This window comes from Eptatretus burgeri, chromosome 14, assembly GCF_056783735.1.
Source record: "Eptatretus burgeri isolate ZD-2024b chromosome 14, Ebu_testis_v1, whole genome shotgun sequence".
In the NCBI taxonomy this organism is placed as follows: Eukaryota; Metazoa; Chordata; class Myxini; order Myxiniformes; family Myxinidae; genus Eptatretus; species Eptatretus burgeri.
The window spans coordinates 60,027,599-60,045,550 of NC_140974.1; the positions used below are offsets into that span (position 1 = coordinate 60,027,599).

The window sequence follows — 17,952 nt, forward strand, 5'->3', positions numbered from 1 at the left end:
GGCCCAACACCTATTTAGAGTCAATGTCCTGAGAGTACCTCAAAGTATTGAAGTTGGTCACAAAAGATAATAAAATAGGCTTGAGAATAGAAGAGTTAATTTGGCCCATTATGCCTGTGGTGCTTCTACATTTTTTTCTGCTTCACATAGACACATTGAGTTGCATTTCATTTAACACACTTTGATATATACATCTCATTAACTTCAAACTTTATTTATCTCTGTTTACCTGAAGGAGAATGAAGATAAAATACAAACAATAAAGGAAAACAAGTCGAGGTACATTGAAAGTACACCACCCCCGATGCCAAATAAATAAATAACAAATCCTCCAGTGCATGACACTGCCGGGGTGCCTTTGGCGCCCTGCGATGCTACCGTGCAGCACGTGGAGACGAAATTTGGAGGAGACCCTCTCTCCTACCTATCACCACTCTTCCCTCCACTGGGGCAGGATATCGACACGGCACGTCACAGCACCACAGCACGAACATGGCACGACAAAGCACGAACATGACATGACACAGCACCACAGCACTAACACAGCACCACAGTACGAACATGGCACAGCACAGCGTCACAGCATGAACACCGGACAACATGAACACGACATGAAATTGCACCACAGCAGCACAAACACAGCATGAAACTGCACCACAGCATGAACATGGTATGACCACAGACGCAAATGGCATCCCAGGAAAATATGAAACCGGGCAATCCTGTAATGTACAAGACACTTGGTCAGCTTGCGACCGTGCTACAAAGCATTCGTCACCCATTTTGTCCACAGTGTCCGAGTGTGCCTGGACATTTCTGCTTGAGTATTATGTCTGATTAATTAATTAATACAAAATCTCTCCCTTATAAACCATCAATTGAACGGAAAAACAAAACCTACCAATCTGTAGTGAACATACAATCAGCGTTTTCATCTTCACTTACCCTTCCACCATCTTCCTCTGAATCACTGGCACAAGGCTCAAAACAATACGGCTCCACAATTGCCCCAAAAGCGATTCCATTACTAATTTTGTCTCCAACCGTTTCTTCAAAATCACACTGATCAGTTTCAACATACTGAGAACCTTCAGAGTTGCCAATGACGGTGGAATCAAAATCTGAATCCGAGCTCGAAATACACTGTTTCTCTATGCAAGCCGCCATTCGGATCAAGGTGGGTTCAAGGTGTGACGTCACTGGCGAAATCGAAAATTGACACTCTCGGGATTTTTTCGACACTTTGTCATTTTCAGAAACATTTCAAATTAGACTATGATTAATGATTTGCAATGGTTTTTAGAAGAAAAAGAAATTTGCGTTCGGGTTCCCCTTTAAAACTGGGTGTCCCATCAGCTGGCATTATTTTCTGGACATGAAATATCCCACAGTGTTCTTCGCGAAGAGTAGGCGAGCAATTTCCAGCACCCTGAACAAATTCCAAATTCCTGTACCTTCAATCAAGTATCCTGTGAACGAGTGGCTGTCCAGCATTTTAACCTCAACCAGGAAACTGCTTGGGCAGAACTGGATGCACTGTATAGAGCATGGTGCACAGCCAGACAGACCAAATAATTTCTGTGGAGGCCACCACATCTTGTCGTTGGGCATCCCTGATTGGATAAGAAGCATTGGCCTGTTGGGTTTCCCATCTGTATCCCTGACTCATGCTGTAGATGAATCCAGGTTCAAAACCCCATATGCCATGTGTATTTTCCCATTGTGATCAACTAATTTCTTTGCAATTAATGTTGCATTACACTGATGTCTACTAATGTCTTCCTCCTGCACACTATTTATGCACAAGCTTCTTCATGAACCTTATATCACCCTAAACAACAACAGCAAAAAATCACATCAGGAATTGCTGGGAAGTTTACTGAAGAGGCATGCAGTGCTTTACGCAGAATATTTTTTTCTTCTTCACAAGTGTGTAAAATAACGAGTTTGATAACGACCAGATCTTGGAGGGGAGGCAAGGACAAAGTGGTCAGCTAGGGTTCCTCACTATGAGGTTAGACTTTGTCCAATATTGGAGCGCAGTATCTGCCATTGCTAGGTGAAGTATTGTTGCACAGAGATCAGTTGTTTATGAACTGTACAAAACATTTTTCACTCCTCTGATGTAAGCAGTCTTTTTTTTTAAAGTGAGGCAATTACATATAATTAAATTCTTTTTAATTTCCACTGTAGCACTGATGAAAGCCCATGTAATGAGGTAAACTTTTCATGCGATTGCATAAAAATTTGGTAAAGTTTTCCTGTAATGATATCAAGTGGGCAAAGTGGCCTACCAACTTTTTAATGACCTTAATTGCGAATATTGCATGTTATGGTGAAAATAGCTGGGCTTCCTAAGTTATCCCTGTGAGGCGTAAAATGCAATTTTCTTTTTTTTATTGATATTGTAATTGTAACTACTTCCATAAACAAAATGGTGCTCATTTAAAACAAAATCTGTTCTCATTACTTATGGACTACCTTGCTCCGACTCCTCAGGCAAAGTGGCTAAAATGGAAGTTTCAGAGAAAATAAACATCTGCCATATTTCCACCTCGAAATCTTGGGTTGGCAGGATAGGATAGCCTAGAGGTATGTACACTTGTCTCGAAGCTGTCTCGCCTGGGTTTGAATCCTGACCCAGCTATAAACTGTCATCATGGTGTTTCATAGACAGGGTAGTTCATCAATGTATAGACATTAAACTGGGCTTCCTGTCTTTTGGCATTCGTTAGTGGATGTTAATGATCCCACGGTGTCCTTTGAGAAAGGTAGGTGAGTTATTGCCGGCTCCCTGAACGAATTACAAATTCCTGCCTGGACTGCGGGCAGCAAGTGGACTGGTCCTCTTGGAGGTTCCTTGACACTAGGTTACACTGTATCCTGTCTCAGAGTGTAGTTGCTGAGTAAGCAGCAGCTCTCACACTATAAGCAAATTCACGTAGCCAGCTTGTTTCTACGTCTTATGTAAACGACCTTATTAGGCCACGGAAGGCAGCAAGTGTGCCGCAGCCAAATAAATTAGAGGTCTTCGATTTATATGTAATTTTTCTTTATGCGGGCCACTTTGACATGATCTTCCCTAATTCTTATTTTGTTTTAAATCTAGTATAGTTTTCTAATAACTACTCTTTTATTTTCTGTAGCACATTTTTTATGTTGCCATGGTCGCACCAACATCCCATTTGCTAAATCCACGTGGATGTTTTATTCACCCATGACACTTGGTGAAAGACATAATGTTGCGAAAGATGCTCTGGGAAAATATTTAACAACAAATCAGAATAAAAAGGATGGCCGGCAAAAAGCTTGCGACTGAGCAATGCTTGACTTAAGACTTAGTGCATTCAGTTGGCTAATGGCTAAACTGAGCTCAGATGTGAGAACACTAATGGTGAGGCCACCTGCTGCCATCTAATTAATCAGAAGTCCTTTTTGTTTCCGTCGCATGGGTGAAAGAAAAAAAAATTGTATCCATAGTCGAGGCTCGTGGAAGAGCTAGTGCAATGAATTGATCAGGACATAATAGGATGTAAAATGAACAGCAGAGACAAACGCAAAAGAAACAGTAGAGAGAGAGAGAGAGTGGGGAAACACCAACAGCAGAGTAGAAGGTCAAGATAGAGGGAGACTTGGACAAACAAAGGATGTGGGAAGGAATAGGGGGCAGGAGAGGATGCATGTGGTGGAAAAGATGGATACAGAAGGAAGACACAAGGAGGAATAACTGGAAATTTGAATGCAGGAGGGATTAGGGTGGGGTTAATGAGGGTAGAAAAGATCATGGTTTTTGATTGGGGACGATCTGAGATGGCGGTGATCTATGGTGTATACGCTGTGAGGTGATGTTTAAAACGAACTGAACAAACTTGCTGTCATTTCTTCTGTGGAGCTCGTTAACCAGTGCTTGTTAGCAAACCGCTGGGCATTGGCACGGCTTACTTTGCAACTGCTGGAAGGAGCTGTTTGTGGTGAGGCGCGAAACCATGGCTGTTGGCAGGACCACCTCACCACCTGGCGAGACGCACACCTATGGACTGCTCTCACCTCCTGTAGGTGAGTCAAAATATTCATTGAATGGTAAGATCTGTTGGTGAATGGCAATGCTCATCAGAGTCTATTCCAACGAACTTTACATGGACACGAAGTCGGGACACGTGTCATATGCAGGGTATATATAACGGCACAGCCAAAGCAATTGCTATTTGAGAATTCTGAACTGGAGTCCATGATTTCCCAGCTTAATTTCCTGGTGGAGCATCGTGTGAAGCTCGTCCGTGACCTCATGTAAGTTGACTGTTAATTACCACACATGAGTGACTGTAACATTATAGAGTAAAGAAAAAAAGTCCTGTGGTTGTTGCATGATCATCATTTTGAAAATGTTATATTCACATAATAGTTGATCAAATAGGACACAATGCCACTCAAACAGAATGAACCACACAGATGTTAGGGCCATATACATACTACGTACGTAAAATGGCGGGGTTTTTGAGATTTGTACACCCTCCTCTCTGCTCCTCCTTTCCTCTTCTCCCAGCCTCCCTTTCCTTTTCTTTCTTTGTTAATTTCTCATTCCCCAGCAATGCAAATGTAATTTTGGAAAATGGGGCTTTTACAGGACACCGAAGGCATTTTTCAGATTTAGAGTAGCATGAAAGCCCTTGCATGTGTTCTATACCCTTCGTTCGCCACTACTTATTTCCCTTTTCACTTGATGTATTTGCCAGGAAAATGAATCCACCAGAATTCAGCATAGCGTTGGTGTCATCCTGGCATTCATCCATCGAAGAAGTCAACGCAGTGATCGGTGAGACGTTTCTGAAGGGCTAATCACACGAGTACTACAAAAGCACAGCATGTTCTTGCCACCCAGACTCCTTTTGTGTGAGCTCACCATCCTACCTTGCAGACAATTTGCACACCAGCCTTGTGAGCAAGATGCGTGTTAATTGTGACGAGCTGAACTTCCGCTGTCAAGAGGAGATGAAGAGACATCAGGTTTTTGAAACATGGTTGATGTACAGTATACCACTGTTGGTTCATGTGTTTTTAATGCCATACACTGCTTGTCTTCTTCTTTAATAGCCACAATGATTCCAACGTTCTTGTGTGGTTGGCTATGGGAAGCTTGACCCAAGTCTTTCACGAACCGGCTGGCCAGGTTTGACATTCAACTAAAGTTAGGGCAGGAATTTGGAATTTGGCCATGGTGCCAGCGATTGCTCACCTACTCTTTGCAAATGACATTGTGGAATCTTTAATGTCCACCAACTAATGCCAGCAGACGGGACACCTAGTTTAATGTCTATCCAAGGGACGGCACACACGTTAATGAATCACCCTTGCCTGTGAAACACCGGGATGAAAGTTTCGCTGGGCCGAGATTCAAACCCAGGCTAGACAGCTGAGAGGCGAGTGTGCACACCTCCAGGCCATTCTGTCAGCCCATCTCTTTCACTGCTTGTAAAACTATAAATAATTTAACTTCATTATACAAGAAAACTGAGACATTGGAGGAGGACACTTGGCCCATCATGCCCGTGCTTTATCCAAATCCCTGTTAACTTCTGCACAATGACACTGCACAGCGATGTACAGATGCCATTCTGAGATTGAGGTTCTGAGAACTTAATCTATTCATTTGAAATTTATAGATTACTCACGGGTACTTCCACCTTCTGGGTGGGAGTGCCCTTCTCGGCCCACTCTCTTGGACAATGTGCTGCAGCAACATAATTTTGGAATGTATTTTTAATTTTTTTAGGAAGATATTTCGCCGAAATACTAAGTAAGCACCTCCTGAATATACTCTGAAAAAATTGTGTTGATCTGCTTAAGGGTATCTGAGTAGTTCCCAAACAAACAGACCAACATAAACACAGAAACTGCTCTGTTTTATATATTCAAAGTTAATTTATAAATTTGAAATTTACTTAATTTGGAATTTGTAGATTGATCCATTGGCTGATTAAATTTATAGATAACTTAATCTATAAATGTAATCATTGGATCTTTGATGTACTAACACCATTCTTATTATTTACTTAATCTCACTTGATGTCTAAATCTCTTTTGTAATCGATTTACTCATCCTATTCATTCCTTTGCATGGGTATTTATCCAAGTATTGGCACACAGTCACTGACTCTTTTCAAGAGATACGTCGTACTGTGGCGCCTTTAACCTTCACAACCTGAATTCAGACAGCACAGCCGACTTTATGTCTCCACTCAAAGGATGCAGCATCCCCTGCTGGCACTGCCCCAGTATGAGAATTTTAGTCAGATTCGACTTGGAAGCGAGCACTCCCAACTGAGATATTTTGCCTTCTTCCTTACTTCCTGAATCTCCAACATCTGTTGGAGATTTCTCATCCAAGGCCTAACCAGGCAGACTCAGTTTATCTTCTGAAATATGGCAAGATGCGGTGCATTCAGGTCCATATGTTTTGCATTGAAGCCCATATGTTTCACCATATGTTTGTCATTGGAGATCAAGGAATGTTAAAACCGAACAATTATTCAGTAGAGGTTTCACGCAACGTGCTGATAGTGTTATCGGAACCGGGTTAATGCATTCATGCACAAACACACATTTACAATTACTCGTGCATACTCATGACTGCTGGTCTTCCTGACTCTCACAAATTGTTTTATTGCTGTAGAACATTGGAGGCAGGAGGGAGAAGGCGATAGGGGACTGGCTGTTAGTACTGAAAAGGATGAAACACATGAGAGGAAGCTAGTGAAGAGATAAAAAAAAGTGTTCTTTCTTAGTGCTCATACTTTCGCATAGATTAACGTCATTGTGTCAATGGCAACTCTCTTCCAATGATCACTCAGGGTTTTCCTAAGGAAGCATGCTTGTTGCATTTTCTCTTGCTGTTTTCTTCAAATGTCTTTTTTTTTATCTTTGAAAGTGGTCTTGAAGATGTCAAACTTTTGCTACATTGTTCAATATCAAAACAACCGCCTGATGCTGTCTCGGTAGCTGCCTCCCCTTAAAAAAGTTTGATTAATGAGCTGGAATATCAGTTGTGGAAGCAGTAGCCTAATGGAAGAGGACACTGGACCAGCATTTTGGAGGTTGTGGGTCGAAACATGCCTGAAAAGAGGTAATCCGCTCACCTCATCTGGTGCTCATAACAGTTCACACTTTATGGTTGACTCCTAAAGCTCAAAATTTGTGATGGGCACCAAATTATGAGGATAATTTCAGTGCTACTCACATCTCCCAAAATGATGAGCATTGAAATATATGATTGGTACTATGTCAAATACCATTTAGTCCTATCGAGTACAATGTGCTTCCTGTCTCTTTCCACATGACTTTTAAAATACCCCTCCATCCCTTTTTTCAGTCAGGTACTTTATAATCCTGCATTATGCAATTTCATGACCTCAGCATGAGCAATGAGATAGATATCTTGGACTCTCTGAACATTCTTCCTGTGCAAAACAGTCTACACTAAGCCCAGTCCTTTTTTTGACAAACTCTTAACCCCTTATAAGGCTTTTTGAGAAGTCAGTCGTAGAGTATGCTTGCTCACTCTGGGCAGTTTTGTCTTCCTCATGCCTGTCTCTGCTCGACCCAGTGAAAAGTAAAGCCTACCGACCACACTATCTGTATTCTCTACAGTCTAAAGGGAAGCAGGGGGCTTTTGGCCTCATATCTCATCGTTGAAAAGTTTTTGGTTTGCTCTCGACTCTGTTTGAGATTTATTCAGCCTGGGGCAAAATTATCTGCTTGTCACCCAAAGAACTAATATAATGGCAATTTCCTTCTGATATTTCCATGTGGTTCACAACATCTTTTCCTATTGAATTCATAACACTTCAAAACTGATGTTTAAAATCCCCCAGATAGCACATTCCCCCTTCATGGCTGGTGTATTCGGTAATTCATTGGGAGACATTAATTTTTGATTTGTGAGCTTGATTCAGGTTTTTTTTTCACTTGTCTGATTCATATTGCTGATGATTAATCATTCCATTTTAAAAAAAATACAAAATCAAGGTTTGAGGAAGGACTGAAGGACAAAATAGATGGAGACAGACAAACAAGGGATGCGGGTACGAATGAGGGGTAGGGGATGGGAAATATGGATAAAAAGCAAAGTCTCAGGATGGACAAAAAACTGCAAATTTGGAATGGGCGTGGTGAGGTGGGGGGGGGGGGGAGACGAGGATAGAAAGTATCATGGTTTTGGATGTTTTTTTTTTTCCCCACTGTTTTTTTTCCTTCCTGCCCCTCTTGTCTCCTGCTCCCCCTTGTTGTATTTTCTGTATGTTAGCTCTCATACGAGCCTCAACATTGTATAAACAAACAAAAAATAGGGCACTAGTTTGATCATGAGCCATTGTGATCTTTTTTGGGCAGACCATATTTCCAAATTGGCCTCCAAAGCCAGCTGCTGTCTGAGCGTCCTTCGATGTGCAATGTCTTTCCTTGGCCAATCTGAGTTTTTGACAACTGACAAGGCCTTCATTCGCAGATTGATGGAGTACTGCTCTCCCCTTTGGGCTGGCTTTCCTGCCTCACACCTTCCCCTTCTTGATGCCCTAGAAAGCATAGCCCTTAAAATCATTGTTATTCCCTGTGATAAAGCTGAGTATCTCGGGCTGTTACTTTCACATCGCAGACAGATTTGTGGCTTCTCTGTATTCTACCTCCTCCTTTTTGGTTTTGCACCCTCTGCCCTCTTTTGGCTCTGTCCCTCCCAGGTTTCTGCAGGATGCACATGGTCCAGTAACCCTCTTTTGGGTAAACTCTTTTTGGGTAAACTTGTCAGTTGTTTCTTTTCCTTTTCTGTTTCATTCCTGCTTTCCCCTTCCTCTTCTTGCTGTGTTTCATTCAGCTTGCGTATCGCTTGTTCACCCCAATGTGCCCTTCTCCCCATCCCCTTCCTACCACTTTCACTCTCACTTCTACTTTGCTGTTGGTGTTTCCCCCTTTCCATTTTGTTCCTTTCCATTCTGCTCCAGCTCTTCCATGAGTCTCAATCATGGACACAAAAAATGTTGACGTCATTGATGCCGGGTTATGCAAATGAAGCATCCTGCTTCACTTTGCTTCCTGGTAAACACCATGTTATGTGGTGTAAATGCTTTGCATTTCAGATTATTTTGTCTTGCTGATTATGCCATCAAGACAAAATACACTAGGTATAGCTTGTATAACCATACATTTTGGTCTTGGAGTCAGAGTGCACGTGTATTGTTTTGACAAGCTTTGGGTTACCATGTACTTTGGTCGTTAAGCTAAACTACCATAGTTTAGCATTGTCATAATGTTTTGCTTTGATTTGTTTGTTTAAAAGCAGGCATTTATCAGTTGAGAAGCATGTCGAAGATTGAAGCTTAACTAGCTGATCTTGCACACTTCCCCTTGGGAGTTCTTGTCTTTGGTAACTTATGGAGAGATCTGTCTTCATTCATTCCTTCCCATATTTTTTGGGCTTCTATTTTGTGTTCACTTGTAAGCTATATGATCGTCTGTAAACAAAGAGGATCGATCCATTTTCTTCTTTTAAAGTTGTTGATTCTCCTTTTAGTCTGCTCAATTTTGATTTATCCAATACTTTTTAAACTTTTCTTTTCTCTCCTCCATGCCCTAAATTAAGAAATTAAAATTTGAGAAAATAAAAGAAACCTAAGACGAGAAAGCATCTGAAAATGCAAAGTCTGTCCACGTCTTCTTTGCATTCGGATTTCTTCTTCCGTATACTAAACATGACGAAAACAGATAAAAAAATTACCCCCGTGCGGGAGTGACGGTCATCTCTGCGAGAAAATATATAGCCTCCTGAAGGTAGGGCAGTTTTTGCAAACTTTGAAGTCACGTGACGCGAAAACGAAAGCGAATATCGAAAATCCGGCCCTATCAAAATTTAGATATTCTCCCATAGATTTATATGCCACAATCAAATTCAAGATCGCTTAAGAAATGGCGGAGGAGATAGAATTTGAAAATCGTCATTTTCGCAACTTCAAAGGCCTCGTGACCTTGACCTTGACCTTCGGTGACCTTGAAAGTCATACCATCGTGTACCTATCAGGATCACTAATGACCAGATCTCCCACTTCAACTTCGTTGTGGACGGACGGACGGACGGACGGACGGATCGTCACCTCTCCTCTCAACACCAATATTATTAGGTCATGCTCGAAGAGATGACCTAAAATGGACGCTTTTAGGTGACCTTGATCTTTTGACCTCAAAAGCAATGGGCTTCAGTGACATAATTTGTAAACCTTGCTCAAATTTCAAAGTCAATCATTTAGAAATTGACAATTTTATGCGACCTTGACCTTTGAACTTTTTATGTTAAAAAAACAACAATCTTCTTTCAGCTTTTGATTGGTGAACCAATTCAGTGACCTAGTATGCAAATTCTTAAAATTTCAGGTCAATTGGATGAAAATTGACGATTTTATGTGACGTTGACCTTTGACAATTTTACAAAATTATTAACTTGTCTTCTCCATATCTACCCATATAAAACACAGTGTGTATTTGTGTGTCCCCCTTCATAAGGACTATTTGAGTCGGGTTTTAAAAGCCAATCTTTTAACATGACTGTGTTCGCTACGGTCTATTTTTCAGGATAATAAAAGCTCGAAAAACATTTTTCATTAACATGAAAGAGTAATTACGTCTCTTCTATTGGAAATGTAGATGGTGACTTTGCACCAGGTTTTGACTTTCTGTTGGCCTCAAGGGCGATCTACGGAAGCGTTTAAAAATAACATAAATACAAAGCACAGGGAGGTGAAATTCACTGCACGTGATGTGTCATGCACACAGAGTAAGACCAGTGTTCATTTATGTCCAGGGATGTCTCATAAATAAAGAAGATATCAGCAGACCTGACGCTAGGCCGAGGCTTCACACTTTGGCACGCTCACTAGACTGTGCTGCTGAAACGAAATGTCCCAGAAGATAAACAAAATAGGTTAACATTTGTACACGTAGTGTTTTAAAACAATGTTTTTTCTTGCTCCGAAATATCTCCGAATATTTCGAAGAAAATAATTCCAACCCATCATTTTTGACGGGCTTTTATACCAGTTTTCATAATAAAAGCTGGGTTGAAAATTTAATAACAAAATTGCAACAAACTGATCTTCCATAGCCTTCTGTAATACGCTCATTACCATTTGCACCATAATAGTGACAAATCACACAGGATGAATCAGTTCCTTTTATTTAATGTTTCAACACACAGCGAGTTCCTCCAGTTTATGATGGCATGACAGAAAAATTAATAAAAACACAACATGATGATTAATCATCAAGAAAATGTAATACATCATTCACCCCCTTGTTCATTTGATTGATCCAAACAATCACGGTTTGTTTTCACATGCACGCCTTGTGTTGTTCTTTTCTACAATGAATACGACTGATGGAGGATCTTACAATGTACATAACACGAAGGACAAAAGCACCATGACACTGTGGATAAAATAAAACGGGCAGGGAGGTCAAACCTCTGTCTTTTACATCACATGCACCGACCATGTGCCTAGCACTCTGGGCGATTAGACGACACAAGCCACATTGCAATTAGAAAGCCTTTTTCTCTTACACAAAGGCCACCCATTATTCAGAGTTGTTCTTTTTGTTTTCCGTTGGACAAGCTGTAAAAAATATATTCATTTGAAGCAAAGGCTGAAGGCACTGGGCTCTTTAACATATACTGTGGCCTTTGTGCTCTTTTTTGTGTAAAAGGTTGTTTCTCATGGTGTCAGTGTTTTCGTGGAGATTCATTCCACAATTTGGGATCAAGTTTTTTAAACCTATCCTTGAAAATCATAGTGAACGGGATAATCCCATGCCAAAATAAATAAATAAGTAAACTGCCCTGTTTTAGTCCAATGCAGGACAAGGACATCCCCCATTTCACATTAAGGGGTATTTAGCAAACTCACCATGCATCATGTCTTGTGCTGGATGGCATGAGTGAACAGCCACTTGATTCAAATCAACACTAGCCAGTAAAGGAAATAGCGGCTGGGAAGGAAAGAGTTCTCGGACGAATCATGTCGGGATAAAATTATTCCATCGTCGCTGCTTAAGTGCAGGTGTTGGCATTTGGGAATGCTAAGATGCAGTTCCCAGAGCACCACCCATGCAAAGATTGAGTCGAGGTCTCTTTGCATTGTTGGGGTCTCCCTCATTTTACAGATGAGCTTCACATCTTCGGCAAAGAGCAGGCATTGGCTGACAAGGTGGTCGGACGGGTCATTCATGTACATTTTTAATAGGAAGGTACCAATGATAGAACCCTGAGGGACCGCTCGGTGAAGGAGCCCTGTCAGAGAGGACACTATCAACAAGGACCTTCAACTGCCTGTCCTGCAGACTTATGGTGTTAATGCTTGACAGGGCACCTGCCACCATGGTAGGAGAGACCTGGAAATCCTACATCGGCTGCCCTCTGTATCGCTGCTCAAATCGAGGGTCTGTGGGATGGAAATCGTGTTGATACACATTTTGGAAGAATATTCGGAAGGCATCAGCAGATTCGACGATCGGCGAAGCTGGAATACGAGAGTCTGTTCAAACACAACAGAAGGCCAGAAGGAGACGTTTGATGGGACATGCACGAAAAAAGCCTTTTTATTGTCCTTAGCATTTACATAGTCGTTCCTCGTGTTGTATTTTGCTCTCTCTGGTCAAATCTTGACTGAACTATCCAGTCGAGACCGTGCTGCTTCATTGATTGCTGGCTTGTCCATTTTGATGTATCTCTGCTTGAAGCTTGGAGGTTTGATGGAGTCACCCACACGTACAATGGATACAAGCATGGTCACTAAGACCAAAGGGTGGGAGTGATCTGATGCTGGAAATGTTCGAAGGATCATCTGATAAAATAATGTTGAGAGTTGACAACTCTGCTCCTCTGTGTAATCTCATCAGAAAGAGAACATGTTGGAAGAGGAGATGGTTCTCACCAAGCGAGAGCAGCTGAAAACAAATGAAATCAGGGGAGAACATGAACCAGTTGACCAATTAATGTGAGCAGCATTAAAGTCCCCAAAAAGGAGGTGGTGCCCAGGGATTCCGACGACAGCATTTTGGTGTGTTATAAGCAAATTATCTGAGTTTGTAGAACTGTTGGGGGGGGGGGGGGAGAGGAGTGGGGGTATATACAGGTAATATTAAGGAGGTCATGAATTCCAATTTTACATGTGATGGTTTCGAAAAGTGATCAGGTTCAGATTAACAGGGACACCTGGATTTTCCTGTGACTTTATGTACATAAGGACGCCGCCACCGATTCGACCATCAGCGCAGTCGACTCTAAAAATATGGTACTCGGGCATACTTAACTCAGAGTCCCGGATGCCTGAGTGGTCCCACCTTTCCGTGATTGCAAGCACATCTGGTGACGTGTCGGCGGCAACTTCTCAATGCTCATTAATTTTATTGCAGAGACTTGACGCATTTGTGAGCATGACTTAAAGGAAGGACGCCACACCAGCTATGGTACTGGGAGCAGATGAGGCGGTACGCCGTTTTTTTGAGAGTTGGGTATAATGTTGGTCCTTGGAATGTTACTATAACATCAGGGAGCAAAGTACTTTGTAGGTGTGGGTGCACTGGTGTTAACAAGTAGAGCCTGGCATTTAATGTCAGGGGATAGCGGAAGTGCAGCCAAGATGGCTGTGGCAGGGTCTTTCTCAGCAGTACTGGGTATGAGACGCAGCTTTGAGGAATGGGGTGGCAACGTTGATGCTCTTTGTTCTGGTTTTACATACATCAGCTTTGGAGTGTCAGGAAATATGACAACCCGATGGAGTTGAGATCTGATGAGCAGGTATGATCGTCTCAGGACGGTTTCTCTGGCTCCTTGGGGATGAAGTTTGACCACTGTTGGGCGTGGGGGCTGTTTCTCCAACCAGCAACCACTCCGATGAAATTGAACAAGTCGAAGGCTTGCCGTGTCCTTAAAGATGTTCTCCAGTACACCATTGACAGCCGACATCTCATACAAAATTCTACTTTGCCCATCTACCTCTGCCGGTTCAGGGAGGTTGTTAAAAATATGGTTCCGAGAATGGGTCAAGAAGTCAGAGCAACCCTCCACAATAATTTGCATCAGCTCCCAGCATTGCAGGGCTGAATCCATGAGCACCATGATGTCTTTGCTCACCTTTGACAAGGACATTGAAAAATTCGACCATTTCGATTCAATGTTCAAAAGTCTGAGATCAAAGGTGTCAAACTTTGTGCAAGAGGATGTAAAACTAAAATCGGGTGACAAGTTAAGACCGACGGCTTACGGAAGCACTTCCACTACTTTACATCGGAAAGCCCATTCAACTTCACAGGACAAAAGTTCATCACGCAAGGTATCGTATGTGGCTTGGGAGGTCTTACAGCCAGGGCATGACCAGAAAAGACTGGGGTTTCAAGAATACCTGTTATAATCCGCTCTAGTCAATTTGACACATCTTGGGTGGAACCAGAACTGGCATTTAGAATACTGTATGGCACTCATATGAACCGTTTTGTAAGTCAGCACAAACAGATGTTGAAACAGAGTTTAACAAAGACATTAAGATGACGAAAAACACCGATGTCCGCACGCTCGGGTTGATGTCCGATGTCTGTAGGCTCCGGGTAAAGATTGGTGGGAGAAATGACAAAGGAGGGCGGCCTCTGGGTAATCTGTGACAAGTAATCAGGAATGAGTGGAGCCTCGCCCAGAGGCCTCATCGAGGGAGGAAAGTAGTCCATTGATTTGCAGCGAGGCGCTGAGTAAGGTTTCTGCAGAGAATCAATCGTAGTTGCTGAAAAACAGAGTCCTCAAAGGGGAACTTTGGTTGCAGACCAGCAAACGCGATGTTAAAATGACTCACAACACGTCCCGTCGATCATCGGTAGGATGCAGCATGTGGAGTTTGACATCAGGGTTTCAAGATATCGTGCTATATATCGTTTTGGGCCCAATCTCTCAATGGTGAACAATCATTAAAAAAAAATTATAGCATCCTGATCCGGATCCAGGTCTTCACCAAAATCACTTGAAAAATTAAAATATTCTCGTTTCCGGATTCAGATCTTCACCAAAATCGAATCATTTGGTCCTTGTCACACACCCAACCTGTCCACCAAATGTCATCTGAATCCGTCTAGTACTTTTTTTAGATATCATGCTATGTATCATTTTTGGCCCTATCTCTCAATGGTGACGAATCACATAAAAATTATAGTATCTTTTTCTGGATCTTCACCAAAATATATTCAATTAGTCCTTTCCACAAACCCAACTTTCCCACCAAATTTCGTCTGAATCCATCCATAACTTTTTGAGATATCCTGCTCACAGGCAGACAGGGCTGAAAACATTGCCTCCACCAATATCTTATGCGGTTTCAGAGAAATAATTTTTATCGTATAAATTTATGACATCAGTGGTGTCGGTAATGAATGGATGAACCACTCAACCAAACAGCAAGCTCAATTGGTAGACAATGGACAAACACATGTAGTATTTGGGGTTTGAATCTGGGTCCTGAGCATCATGAGCAATTGCTTCAGATATGATAGCTTAACAGGTCAACACAGTCAACACCGTTATGATAGCAACTCAGGGCACTCTGGGTGTCAGCGATGCCATCTTTATGACGTTGCTTTTCGTTCCACACTCATTAGGTAATTATGCTCCCAACTCTCACCTGGAAGCCAACCCATTCGGCCAGGTAAAAATCGAACTTCCCACCTCCTAGACTAACAATGCAGAGCCAATTGGCATGGTGATGGTTTAAATTGCCTTAAATGAGGAAGAGGGATTTGGGATGAGCGGTTATATGTTGGTCCATGCTAACAGAGAGAGAGAGAGAGAGAGGAGAGAGAGGAGAGAGAGAGAGAGAGAGAGAGGAGAGAGAGGAGAGAGAGGAGAGAGAGGAGAGAGAGGAGAGAGAGGAGAGAGAGGAGAGAGAGGAGAGAGAGGAGAGAGAGGAGAGAGAGGAGAGAGAGGAGAGAGATGGAGGAGAGAGAGGAGAGAGAGGAGAGAGAGGAGAGAGAGGAGAGAGAGGAGAGAGAGGAGAGAGAGAGAGAGAGAGAGAGAGAGAGGAGAGAGAGGAGAGAGAGGAGAGAGAGGAGAGAGAGGAGAGAGAGGAGAGAGAGGAGAGAGAGAGAGAGAGAGAGAGAGAGAGGAGAGAGAGGAGAGAGAGGAGAGAGAGAGAGAGAGGAGAGAGAGGAGAGAGAGGAGAGAGAGAGAGAGAGAGGAGAGAGAGGAGAGAGAGGAGAGAGAGGAGAGAGAGGAGAGAGAGGAGAGAGAGGAGAGAGAGGAGAGAGAGAGAGAGAGAGAGAGAGAGAGAGAGAGAGAGAGAGAGAGAGAGAGAGAGAGAGAGAGAGAGAGAGAGAGAGAGAGAGAGAGAGAGAGAGAGAGAGAGAGAGAGAGAGAGAGAGAGAGAGAGAGAGAGAGAGAGAGAGAGAGAGAGAGAGAGAGAGACAGACAGACAGACAGACAGACAGACAGACAGACAGACAGACAGACAGACAGACAGACAGACAGACAGACAGACAGACAGACAGACAGACAGACAGACAGACAGAGAGATAGAGATAGAGATATAAATGGAGTCATCACTGTTAGCCAGATGGAACAGCAGACAGGCAAACAAGAGTTAGATCCTGAGAGGAAAGTGCAATCAAATGTATGCCTGGGAGTATGGAGGGGTGAGAGAAGCCCCTACAATCTACAATCACTGTCCATCTCCACTCATTCGTTCCTCTTTTTTTGTATACAGTCAAGGCTCGAGGAAGAGCTTGAACACTGAAACAGATCAGGATGCAACAAAAAAAAAACAAAAAGGAACAGTTGAGAGAGAGGGAGGTAAACACCAACAGCAGAGTTGAGGGACAAAATAGAGGGAGACTTGGACAAACAGTGGGTGTGGGGAGGAATGAGGGGCAGGAAAGGATGCAGAGGGTGGACAAGATCGTGGACATGGAAGGAAAATTTATTTCCCGCTTGTGGAACCAACTTCCACACTCTCTTCAATCTCATTTTCCCTTCCAAGTCTTCAAGACAGTTTTCCACCACCATTTCAGATTGTCCCCCATCTAAAACCATTATCTTTTCTACCCACTCCTGTTAACACCTCCAAGCCTTTCCATATTCCTATTTTGTCCTTCCTGAGTGTTTGATTCTGTATCCCTCTTATCCACCCCATTATCTCCTACTTATTTCTACTTTTCCTTTTGTTCTGTTGCATCCTGATCCGTTCTGTGTTCTAGTTCTTCCACGATCCTCGACTTTGCATACAAAAAAAAGAGGAATAAAACGCATTGTCCACTCAGATGTGTTTAGCGACCAAATTGCCTTCAGCAATTTGCTGAGTTAATCTCCGGTGTGCTCGGTTTCAATGCTAGCTGCGGTTGCGACTGCGGCCAAGCAGTTGCCTGGTGGGTCCTCCATGTGATGATACCATGCATGGGTAGAAACACTTGAGTGATATAATTCTCACCTTATATATTCACTTTTAAAGTTTTTTTTTTTCCCAGGAATCCTTGCAAGCACTGGGTGTGTGTGATGAGACCAAGGCTCAGGAAATCTTCGTTCGAGAATTCTCACCACTGGCTCAAGCAAAGCAGATCAGTGCAGAACAAGCAGTGGAAAGTACCAAGGTGAGGAACAGTACATCCCAGAGCTATAGGCCATCAACCATATGTATAATGTGTGTGGTGCTTTTACAAGCGAGTTACACTGAGCTCGTTATAGTTAACCCATAACGGCACAGCAATTTATGTTTGGGAGCTGCTTTCAAATTGGTGCATCTGGTACTGAAAAACGAGGCTTATTGGCATGGTTTTCATATAACAACAAAAAAGGAAAGAATTGGTTTGGTTTGTTTTGTGTTGCATCCAAAGTGAAACAAAATTTGTGGTCGAGTGGGTAAAGCTTTATCGTATTGCTCGAACCAGTCA

The 17,952-nt window shown here is 42.5% G+C and overlaps 1 protein-coding gene across 13 annotated transcripts in view; it reads left to right on the plus strand.

The window, feature by feature from the left end:
* Positions 1 to 17,952, plus strand: part of CCDC180 (coiled-coil domain containing 180) — a 119,836-nt gene that overhangs the window by 27,476 nt on the left and 74,408 nt on the right. For 10 of the 13 annotated variants that reach the window (XR_015051289.1, XR_015051290.1, XM_085855106.1 and 7 more), the window contains 5 exons: positions 3,893 to 4,056; positions 4,171 to 4,287; positions 4,734 to 4,813; positions 4,916 to 5,004; positions 17,530 to 17,652. Coding sequence is in view for 11 of the 13 variants with exons in the window: in XM_085855106.1 (XP_085711232.1) it covers positions 3,893 to 4,056; positions 4,171 to 4,287; positions 4,734 to 4,813; positions 4,916 to 5,004; positions 17,530 to 17,652 (573 nt within the window). In the remaining 2 variants the exon portion in view is untranslated. Of the gene's footprint in view, positions 1 to 3,892; positions 4,057 to 4,148; positions 4,288 to 4,733; positions 4,814 to 4,915; positions 5,005 to 17,529; positions 17,653 to 17,952 lie in introns of all 13 variants that reach the window. The other 3 variants (XM_085855116.1, XM_085855115.1, XM_085855108.1) reach the window with 2 other exon arrangements.